At 33.8% G+C, this 12,359-nt stretch overlaps 2 protein-coding genes across 2 annotated transcripts in view; one reads left to right on the top strand and one right to left on the bottom strand.

The window, feature by feature from the left end:
• Positions 1 to 2,205, bottom strand: part of LOC104782817 — a 5,274-nt gene extending 3,069 nt beyond the window's left edge. Inside the window, exons 1-4 of the mRNA XM_010507857.2 lie at positions 1,898 to 2,205; positions 1,069 to 1,350; positions 715 to 967; positions 270 to 557 (exon numbers count right to left, since the gene is read on the bottom strand). Of these exons, the coding sequence (XP_010506159.1) occupies positions 270 to 557; positions 715 to 967; positions 1,069 to 1,242 (715 nt within the window). The 5' untranslated portion in view covers positions 1,243 to 1,350; positions 1,898 to 2,205. The remainder of the gene's footprint in view (positions 1 to 269; positions 558 to 714; positions 968 to 1,068; positions 1,351 to 1,897) is intronic.
• Positions 6,916 to 8,746, top strand: LOC104782819 (probable pectinesterase/pectinesterase inhibitor 16). Its single transcript, XM_010507859.2, has 2 exons — positions 6,916 to 7,844; positions 7,964 to 8,746. The coding sequence occupies exons 1-2, from the start codon at positions 6,944 to 6,946 to the stop codon at positions 8,632 to 8,634; spliced, it is 1,572 nt and encodes a 523-aa protein (XP_010506161.1). The 5' UTR covers positions 6,916 to 6,943; the 3' UTR covers positions 8,635 to 8,746.

Raw genomic sequence — 12,359 nt, forward strand, 5'->3', positions numbered from 1 at the left:
CGCAGCACTGTTTTGACCAGCTGCACTATAAGAAAGAGCCAAAGTGTTCCAACGCTCAATACGGCTATACACACCAGGCATTACTTCTTCAAGCTGCTTGGCGAGAACCGAGGTCTGACTACATAAAGATAACGCAAAGGTAAGGTGCTCAAACACAGACGGATCCCATTTAGCTTTCCCGAGGTTGAACTTCTTTAAAAGAATCATTAGAAGAAGAATGGCTTCTTCTAAGTTGTTTCTAGGTATGTAGGAGCCCTCGATCTGAGAACCTAAGCTCGGGGGACTCGCTTCGACTCCAGAATGTAGAAGAAAGACTGCAAAATCTTTCTGAATCCTTGCACAACAGTCATTATCAAGATTCCATTGGCTTAAAAGAGCGCGTCTATAAGAGGATATTGCTTCTTGGTAGTCACCACATTCTTTCCATAGCGCAGGAAGTAGTTCAACTGCGTGGCTAACGGTTTCTTGAAGTTTGTTGTCCACTTGAGCATCTGGTATCCCTTGCTGGAATATTTTCTCAACAGAATCAAGAACACTCCTGCATTCGTGTGCAGCCTCTGCAAAATAAAACAACCAGCAAGGAAAGATTCAGATTTATAGGTTATATCAAGAAGAACAAGGCCTCAGATTCATCAGATTCACATTTTCTCAAACTGTCTTGTAAATGTAAAAGCAAACAAAATGAGCCTCACAGTTAAAAAAGAGAAAAATTACCGGTTATTCTCCCAAGCTTTTGAAGAGATTTGGCTTTCAAGTAGATAGCTTCAAGGACCAAGTTAGCAGCATGTTGGGAAACTAATTGCTGCGGTTCACGGGGACGGTTTTTCTTAGTAGCTGGTTTCTCAGGAGGTACAGAAACCTGTAACCGCTGGATAGCAGCTTGAAGGTCAATACCTTCAAAGACACGAAGTGCACCTTCTAAATTTCCTCTTTGGTATTCCAATCTACCAAGAAGTGCTCTTGCTTCCTGTAACCACAAAAACAAGCGAGAAATCTAGAGACTACTCCTTTGCTTCCTAATAAAGTTGGTGGTTGATGGGAGTTTGGAAATAAAATAAAAAAACAAACCTCGAAATTGAGAGATAAGCCTTCTCTCAAAGAAGTTTCAGCTTCTTGGATGTTTCCTTCATCAAGCTTTGCTTCAACTTCAGATGTTTTAATGCAAATCCCATTTGCACATAGTTGTCTGATGATCTCATCATCCCCATTCTCGCTAAAATCCGCGGACTGATTACCGAGCATTGTTTCTTCCACCTTTTTAGACTTAATAAACCCGCATCAAAGCAAATTCTCTATCTTTTCAATACTCCATAGATCATACATCCATCGTGACTAGTAGCAACTGCATCACTTGGAACAAATAAATAAAAAACATGATTTTTCTAAGTCAACGCAAGTTCCTTTTGCTCGATCACAATCAAAAACTTTTCCAGAGGTAACAACAAACCAACATTTTTTCTTTCTTGAGACAAAATCCAAAGAAATTGAAATCATTATCTTGAAAGGACCCACCAAAAATGGAAGCTTAAAGGACAAAAAAAAAGAATAACTTTGTCATCATCTTTCTGACTTTTTATTTTTCAAACTTAGTGTAGGAAACATTATAATTACCTTAAAAACAATTCGAGACTACTACCTACATTACATTCCCTTGATCTGTTCATCAGCAAAACTATATATATAATGACAAAAATGAATTTCCTAATTCTTCGTTTGCTCCACATTCAACCAAAAATTAAAAGAGATTGCAATGTGGATCCTTTACAAATATACAAATTCACATTATAAGGAATTTCAAAAACAATGATGAAATCGAAACTCCCATATAATTTCAAAATCGATCAGGAAAAAAACAAAAGCCAATTTCGGGGGGCGAGGGAGAATGAATCTACCGTACCTACGATCATCTGCTTCATGGTTCCTCCAGACACCCGATCGAATCAAGGACGCAAAGAAGATGAAGAAGCTGCACCAACGAATTTTGCGGCGAAAATTCGGATCTGAAAAAAACTTTGAAAAGGGAAAGAAAGAGAGGACACTTTTTTGATCTTTTGGGATTTTTTTTTTTTTTTAAATTTGGTTATAATAATAAGAAGAATGTGTTTTTTAAAAAGGCGTAACAGAGTCTTAGGAGCCGTACGTGCTTCCGGTGTTGCACAACGTGAACGGGGGAGGTAATAGAAGAAAGAAACACCCAAAACACAACAACACAAGAGACCACTGTTTTGTCTTAAAAGCTCTCTCTTTCTCTCCTCTCTCTTATGTAATTTCGCATGTTCATTAGGGGTAGTATTGTCTTCTTGACGGTTACTTAAGGAACTTGATTGAGATCAAACCTTTTAATTCATTAAGAGGCTTTCACGCACCACTGATGGAAAATAAGTCAAACGAGTCTATTTAGGTGCAGCACAGTCTAATTTATCTAATGGCTTAGCTTCAAAGCCAAATAATCGTTGTTGTGTTTTTTCCACACTACAAAAACCATTATTATTTGTTATATTATCAGAATGTTAAACTCTTATTAAATGAGGAGGACAAACTATGCAAATTTGAATTAATAAATTAAGTCTAACGAAGACAATAACACTTTGGTTCTCAAAGATTTTAGAACAAGTTGTACTACAATTCTTCTTGTTCAATTACACAATAGAGAATGCTTAAATACACAAGAAAATAACTAACTAGTTAAGAACGTGGAATGTGAACAAGAAAACATATTCCCACTCATTAATACTCTCTCTCTCTCATTATATTATGTAAGAGTTACATAAGTTTTTTGATCATACATAATTAAATTAATATAGTTTGTGCGTAGAAATTTAATAAATCTAATAAATTAGAATTAAGAAAAAAGCCTTTTGAACCCAAAAAAAAAAAGGTCTACATGATCTTACATATTGGAACAGGTGGAGTATAGATAACTAAAACTTTAGGCCACTTCTTCTTCTTCTCCCTCAAGTGGTCTCTCATCAGTTTCACCAATACCTGCTTAGAAATTCGAATTTCAGTTGTATCGTTTAGAAATCGTATGGTAGGTGGGTCGGCAAGAGATACACGTTGCAGTCTTAACTTACGCACAACTCTTTCAGAAAAGTTATGGACGTTTCCACTTTCAAAGAGGATACGAATTACTTTTCCGTCAACCGAACAGGTGGATATAGCATGGTATGGTAGCCACAACAAGTCCAGTTGTTGTTCAATTAAGATGGCTCGTTCCCGAGCTTCCCCAACCGTGGAAGGGTCAAATTGCTTCACATTGGTTTGCAATTGGGGACGTAAACCGGAAATAAACCGGCTGGTCAGTTGTTGTTCAGACTCGTGAACGTTGTCGATTTTATCTGACATCATGTCGAAGAATTTTGTAGCATAAGCTTCCACTGATTGAGATCCTTGCTTCAGATTGCGAAATCTCTGTACAAAAGCCTTGCGCACCTTCTTCCACCAAGCTAGAGCTCTTCCGCTAAACCGTGATGATGTTACCATACTGAAAGGATCTTGTCTCTTTTTTTCAGAGGTACGGGAATGATTCTTAAAAAAAATCTTTGGAACCCTATTTATAAACCATAAACGTGCAAAGAGTATGAAGTTGAAAAAGGAAACAAATAATAAAACAAAACAAAAAAAGGAAATGTCTGTTGAATAGCTTAAGTTAGAAGTCATCCTATTCCTAACCAAGATATAAGTTGTCAAGAAGATAAGAATCAGGTTTTGTTTAGGAGTTATCTAATACAAATGTTTTTCTATTAGGAATAGGATTAGTGTTATATAAATAAGGGTGTCGAACTATGACATAAACTTTAAGAGAGTTTGTGAAATTGAGAGCTTTAGTTTTGAGTAAATTTTTGAGTTTTGAGTAAATTTTCTAAAGCTAATAAAAAAAAGTTGTTCTTTGATTTTGATCTCAAAGTTCTGTTAGCATACTTGAAAACTAGAATGTCGAAAATGTAAAATTGAAAAGTTTCAATAACTGAAAGAAGGAAAGAAACTTTGATACGAAAATGTAAAACAAAAAGGAAGAAAAAATGCTCTGTTATTTTTAGCCACTGGTCAATGACGGTCAGCAACTCCGATTGGGCCATTAAAGTGCATTTGGCCCAAAATCAGTTTAGATGTGTTTTTTTTTGCAAACACAGCACATAACACTTACACCAAATCTGGGTGTTTCTTCTTTCTCTATGTCTTTTTTGCCAATAATATACCAGCAACTTCTTCATTAGAAGACTCTTTTATAAATATATAAATGAGAAGAGTTTTAATGACTTTAGCATTTCCTACTTAATGATACTAGTATAACAACAAAAGCGCTAGGTAGCAATTACACTTCTAAGACGATTCAAATCAATCATATTCAATCCCCTTAACCCAAATTCTACTTTTCTTTCTTTTCACATTTTATTTATTTATTATTAACTAAAAAAAAAGAAAATCCTCCAAAGTAAATAAGTTTGGAATGGTGAAGCATTTCAATTACTAGCAAAGCGATATTCTCAATTCTGTGGAGAATATAATTGAAGATATGTACCTAACTAGAGTTCCACAAACCCACGTCATTAGTAATTGTTACAAAAGGTGCAAGGACCTCTAGGATTCGAATAATTTGCTAGCTTTTTTTTTTTTGTTTTTTTTTTATTAAAAATTCATCTACTTATCACATTGAAATGTGCAAGCTTGGTTTTTGTTACTAATAGAAATTAATTAACTCAAAGTACATGTACAGTATATGTTAATTTAGTACTCAAATCACTGACTGTCCTTTTCATCACTCTCTTTGGCATTGGGAAACATTTAAGGCCTCCATTCATTTGTCTTAATTCAAAATTATTTTAAGTTAGTTCTTACGTATAGTCAATCATCAAATCATGTATAATTATATAATATTAATTTATATCTATCAAAATACTTCATTGTTATCTTTATTATTATTATTATCTCATATATTATAAATCATGTATTTATCATGTATTTTGTTCTCCGATAGATTAATAAATTTGAATTATTTGTAGTATTATACAATTTATACAGGTACATTATTGCGTGAATTAGTTGTGCATGCATTTATTAGACAAGACCTTGACCTCTTGGCTTAACATCTTAAGTCATCGTATAAAGCTAGAGTTTAGTGGCATCCTTATCAAACAATTGTTAAAAACAACTATCGAAATATTAATACTTTTAAAATTCAGAAAAAAATAATATCAATACTAGTATTTATTTACTCATACGATCAGACTCATATATATTGCATGCATAACAAAACTTTTGTATGATGATTATTTTATAACAATTTTTTTCTTCTATATATAATCTTTTTGCTAAAATATTGGTATATATGTCAGTTGCATGAATATTATTTTGACAACAAGATGTAATATGTTTTTCTTTCTATATGAAAAACCAGAAGTTGGAGAATTTAGAAATAACAGTGTTTTACCCTTTAAATTTTAAAAGTTTAAAGAACACAAATGTGTTTTCTTTGTTCCCGAGGCTGCCAAATGGGTGAGTAGTGGTGACGTCTCGTCGTTGAATTTTCTTTGAGGAGTACATAAGATGGATCCCATTTTCTTTGTCTGTTTAAGTTTGGCCGTATCATTAGCCATGCACATCACGCGATGTAATGAACCATATTTTCCAAGAAATAACATAACGTTAAATTCAGGAGGTAAAAATTCAAAGAATAAATTTTGGTTATTTTCTTTGTCACCAAACAACTTTTTTTTCTTTTTGCTTGCTTGTCATATCTAGATCGATACATATTATAAGTAGATTAGTCGCATTTGGATATACCATTGGGTTGCGCGGGCACGTGTGTGAATTGGAACTTCTTTAGTACTTATCAAATTGTTAGTACGTAACATCATACTGTATACTATGGTTGAATACTTGAATTATATTGTTTTCGGAAAGTTTTTACTTTGAAATTCCAAGTTAGGAATTGGAACTTCTTTAGTACTTATCAAATTGTTAATACGTAACATCATACTGTATACTATGGTTGAATACTTGAATTATATTGTTTGGGAAAGTGTTTTTTTTTTTTTTGAAATTCCAAATTAGGAAAAGTTAGGAATTTATATATAATACGCGGTTTTGCTTTAGAATGTTGCACTTTTGTTGATCAATAAATAAATGAATTTCACATACAGATTAACTAAGTCATACATAAATTAAATATACTAATATACTTATATTCGCGAAAATAAAGCACATACGTTATTGTTTATACGTAGCTCTATGATTAAAAAAGCAGCCAATGATTGTAAATATTACGAACAGTCTGGCAATCTAAAGCCTTCTTTGTATTGCTTCACCCCTAAGGTTTAAGTTTAGTGAACTAACTTTATACAATCTGTGAAACATGTATAATCCATATATATTAACCACAGTACTTGTGAAATATTAAATTTGATTGCATCAAGATTTTTATTTTTATTTTTGCAGATAAAAGATATGACTGGTGACTTCCTCTATTTCCTATACCCGGCAACCAGAGAAATAAATAAATAAAATGTGTCCTACGTACTTAATTACTTATGCTTAAAAAATATTATAGATATATTGTGTGAAATCTTGTGCTGGAGAGTAATCAATTGAGTCATTACAGATAACTAATGGATAGAGATCAAGCTTGGTAAAACATCAAATGTTATGATACACCACAAAACTTACAAAATCAGTAATTATCAGGACGTAAAAGATTAGAATAGGCACTATCTTATTATACAATAAAGATCAATATGTACGTATACATCATAGTAATATAGTATAATATTTCGGAAAATAAAGTACAAGTTGTGGTATGTGGTTTTGGTCGAAACTTAAGAGTAGTAAGAAATTAATTAACAACAACTCAAAATTAGGATAGTAACGAACAGAAAAATGTAACTATATATACATGTATCACGTAGCTGCTGCTACCACAACAACTCACAAGTCTATAAGTTTCATGATAACTACAATGGCTTTTTCATCATCAATATCAAATCACAAGATTCTAAAAACACTAACGTTTTTGCTGATCGTAAACTTCTTATACCTAATTCAAACCACTTCAGCTGTGACCAGATCCAGTTCCAACTCCCACTTCTCAAGATTCTCGAGACATCGTCAAAGCTCACCATCATCAAGAACCAAACAAGGGTTTCTCGAATCGGTCCAAGAGAGTAAGAACCATGCTCTCTTGGCTCGTTCTCTCGCTTTCAATCTCACGCTTTCCCATAGAACCGCACAAACCCACACGTTTGATCCCATCCACGACTGCCTCGAGCTGCTCGACAACACACTTGACATGTTGTCTCGCATCCATGCGGATAACGACGAAGAAGATGTTCATACATGGCTAAGCGCAGCACTCACGAACCAAGATACTTGTGAGCAGAGCCTTCAAGAGAAATCCAAGTCATACAAACACGGACCCGCGATGGATTTCGTCGCAAGAAACCTGACCGGTTTGTTGACTAACTCGCTTGACTTGTTCTTATCCGTGAAATCGAAACACCGGAGACTCTTTTCAGAACAGGACTCGTTTACCACGTTCGTAACTTCACCAGAGCAGCGAAGGCTTCTAGAAGCTTCGGTTGAGGAGCTGAAGGTTGATGCGGTCGTTGCTGCCGACGGAAGCGGGACACACAAAACCGTAGGAGAAGCGTTGTTGTCTACGTCATTGGCGAGCGGTACCGGGGGCAGAACCGTAATTCACCTGAAAGCTGGGACATACCATGAGAACATCAACATTCCGACGAAGCAGAAGAACGTTATGTTAGTTGGTGACGGTAAGGGCATAACGGTCATTGTTGGCAGCAGAAGTAACAGAGGCGGCTGGACTACTTACAAAACTGCCACCGTCGGTAAGTTTCAATAAATTTTACTTTTATTTCGATTTAATCTTTATTCTCGGTTCGGTTCGGTTCGGTTCGGTTCGGTTATTGATTTCAAATGATTTGATACGGTTTTGATGGTTTGAAAGCCGCGATGGGAGAGGGGTTCATAGCGCGGGACATAACATTCGTGAACAACGCCGGACCTCAATCGGAGCAAGCGGTGGCGCTCCGTGTCGGAGCAGATAAATCCGTCGTGTATCGATGCTCCGTCGTAGGATACCAAGATTCACTCTACACACACTCTAACCGACAATTCTACAGAGAGACAGATATCACCGGAACCGTCGATTTCATCTTCGGAAACTCCGCCGTCGTGTTCCAGTCATGCAACATCGCCGCGCGTAAACCGTTACCGGGTCAGAAAAACTTCGTGACGGCGCAAGGACGGAAAGATCCGGGTCAGAACACCGGGATCTCGATTCAGAACTGCAAAATCACGGCGGAGTCGATGACTTATCTCGGTCGGCCGTGGAAGGCGTATTCGAGGACGGTGGTGATGCAATCGTATCTCGGCGGGTCGATTGACCCGGCGGGTTGGTCTCCTTGGTCTGGTGGTTTTGGTCTCAAGTCTCTGTATTACGGTGAATTTGGGAATTCGGGTCCTGGATCATCGGTTTCGGGTCGGGTTCAATGGAGTGGGTACCATTCGGCTTTGACGATGACGGAAGCCGAAAAATTCACTGTGGCGGGTTTTATTAACGGGAATATGTGGTTGCCGTCAACGGGCGTTAGTTTTGACTCTGGACTTATCAAGTGAAGTGAGCACTCTCGTTTGAATAATTAATATCTCAAACTTTGTTGGTTATATATAGTCATTAATGTTGAATTGTGATTAAAGGTAATGGGTGTGATAAATAATTCTTAACTAATTACACTGTGTGTGTATAAATCATATAGTCCCTTTTCGTTTTATAAATTGTATATTTGGGTTTACACTAAAAAAATGTTCTCCAATTTAAATCTTAATATGTTGCAGAATTGTTTATACTTCTTTAACAAAAAAAAGAATTGTTTATATTTTATACAGTAAAACCTCTATAAATTAATACTCTATAAATTAATAAACACTATAAATTAATAAATTTTACTAGTCCCAAGTCGGGACAGTGTAAAAATTAACAAAATTCGATAAGATAATAAGATAATATTTTTTTTGAAATCCCCATGTAAAATATAGTCCCAATAATATCATAAATTAATAATCATGTAAATATATATATATATATATATATATATATACTGATATAGTAAAGTATGTTTCTCTTAAACCTTATATATAAAAAAATTGTTATGTTGTATCTTCAAACTATAATGATATAAAATATTCTATAACATTTCATAAAACAGCTAAAACTTTTTAAAATTTTCAATTTCTAAATATGCATCATTTACATTTTTATAGTTTGATAGACTATTAAAATACGAGAATTGATATTCTTATTCATAAATTTGAATATTTATGTCATATGTATAAGTGAATTTGTCTATAATATTTGTAATTCATTGTCAATAATATTTTTTAATTATTTCAAATTCAATTCCAATACCATAAAATTTACAACATCCAAAATTCTAATCTTATTTTGCAAAAATTGTCTCAATTCATAGTTTTTTAAAAATTAAACAATTAAAAATATACCTATAAATTAATAATTATTAATTTACACTATAAAATAATAATTATTAATTTATAGATAAATTAATATCACTATAAATTAATAAAATGTCTTGGTCCCAACATTATTAATTTATAGAGGTTTTACTGTACTAATGTTTTAAAGAATCTTCATTTGTTGAAGTAAACGGTAAGAAACATGTAGATTTTACACACTATACATGTAAGTGTAAATTAAACTTCTGTGAATCATTGATAAATTGGATACAAATGACATGGATGTGGATAAGTGTTTAGCCCGTCCATCAGTGGTTTTAAAGCCTGCATCATATAAGTGAGGATAAAGAGATTTTAAAAGCCCATTGTTATAACCATAAATAATCTTGGATTATATGTTTTTTTTTTTTTGGCAAACGGATTATATGTACTCTTCTGTTCTTCTCTTTTGGTCAACTTCTTTCTTTTGTTCGTTTCTGTTAAGGCAAATATTTGGTAGAACGACCGAATTAAATTGTGATATAGTGTATCAGTGTATGTTGTTCAAGTAGTTTTTATAGAATTATTTGGTCAAATGGTTGGTCTATGAATCAATAATATATCTACATAATGTATGATGCTACATACGATGTCTTTGTGGTTTCCGGAGATATTTCATGTATACGCCCAAAACTTATCAAAAGTATATATGATGCAGGTTCTTTTGTATTACAACAAAAGACTTCTAGAGCAAATGTAAAAACAATCTGCAAAACTTATGGAAAATTGGGTATTTTGGTCGTTTAAACCATGCATGATTTGCATCATAATGGAAGGATTTGACCTTCAATTTTAGACCACCATGAGAGTTAGCGTGCATGGTTTATATTGTGCACATATTCCAAATTTATTTGTTTAACTATTAGTAATTAGCTGAGAATGATTTCTTCAAATATAGTTAATTAAATTTGTATGTTTTGATATTGTGGGCATGCAAGTTGAAGGGTGTAAAGATTTTCTTGTTCAAGTCTACATATAAAGATATTGATTGCATGCACTTGCGGTTGCGGGTAGCGGATGCATATAGACGCGTTGGAACTTGTAATTTCGAAGCGAATAGAAAGATTTAAAAGTAAGTTTTATATTGTGTGAGATACTTTACCTACTAACCATAATTGACGAATAGTGTGATAAAGAATAATTAAAACTTTGGGATAATGAATAGTATAAAAGAGATAAATTTAATTAGGGGAAGTGGTCTTTGGTCTTCCGTCTTCGTTTTGAGTATTAAAATCTTGCCTCTCTAACCATAGGCAAGATTGTCCCACCTTTATATTTTTCCACGGTTCCGTTTTCTTTAAAACTCAAATTACAATATTAATCAAATAATAATGAGCTATATAAATAGATATTTGCATGTTCGTGTGTATACGTATGTGTACATTAAATTTATCGATCCCACGTGCAAACCTTTTGTTTCTGTCGATTTATGTAGTTTATTTTTCTGTTTTTAACTAACCAACAAACTTCTCAGCCTAATATATGGTCAATTCTTTATTTTGAGATCTTTCATACGGTCGAGTTCTACAATTTTTTTTTATAACATTGGTCTTTCTCTTTCACATTTGTAAAAACCGAGACCTGATCGTCAATCCCGTTTTATTTGTACACCTCTATCTTTGTTGATTTTTAGCTAGAACAATATATTCTTCTTTAACAAAAACAATATATATGTTCTTGAACCACACACAGGTCGACACAACACACATATTTAACGAGTCTATACAAGATCTGAATGATAGAAATTTAAATAGGTTCACCATCCTACAATTCTTGAGTACATGGTTTGGTTCGTCGGATAATTAACACGTTTGAGGGTTTGAATATTTAAAAAAAGGAATGAAAGAAAAGGAGCGCCGTCATGTTATATCTACCGGAGAAAGTAAAAACGGAACCACGTCACGTCAGCAACAAATTACAGTGTAAAGTCGCCGACAGTTGTAACGTCAAGCTTAATCACCAGTCTTCTTCTTTTAACATAACGCAATGAATAAAGCAATACACACACTTCTTTTTTTAACACGAAAAAAATATTGCATCTGAACAAAAAAAACATGGCGTAAGTAATGACGTGTCTTTTTCACACGTTTCCGAAATAACAACGTCAGTAATGATTTTAGAACTACTTTCTTTCTTGAGTTTAACATTTGTCACACTATTACTTAGTGACCAATAGCATTTGTTCTTTTAGTATTTGATTTACTTTTATAGTTGGATGGTTTAATCAACAACCAGTATATAAAGTTTCTTTGCCCCAACGACTAATTATAAAAAAAAATTAAAATTAAGAGGAGAATCAAAGAAAACGAATGGTGTAGACTTGTGCAGTTAAATATTAATTAAAATAATTAGAACAAAAACAAATTAAAAGATAAAGAAGATAAGAGAGAAAGAAAAGTTGGGGGTGGGTAAAGGCCATAGCCATGTGCCTTCATGTGGTGGTTGGCCCATTTAGTGTCCCCACGCTACCACTTCTTCAACTCCTTCTCTTTGTTACTTCTTAATACCTTGTTATTCATTTAATTTGGTTTCACTCCTAAATTATCAATTTTGTAAATTGTTATTTCCTCAAACCTGTTAAACTTTATGATAGATGTAATTATACTGAAAGCTTGTAGAAAACTGTCTGGTATGTTAGGGATTTTGGAGCTGAATTTTGAAGAAGGAGAATGTGATAATGATAAATATACAAAATAATTAATGGCGTGAAAAATACGTCCGGCGGCAAAGTGGTAGGGAGAGAGTGATTAACACAAAAGAGATGGGACTAATGCTAAATTATAGCCTTAACCAAACACAAATCGTATTCCTCAAGTCTCTCTTCTCTTTTT

This window comes from Camelina sativa, chromosome 4, assembly GCF_000633955.1.
Source record: "Camelina sativa cultivar DH55 chromosome 4, Cs, whole genome shotgun sequence".
NCBI lineage: Eukaryota > Viridiplantae > Streptophyta > Magnoliopsida > Brassicales > Brassicaceae > Camelina > Camelina sativa.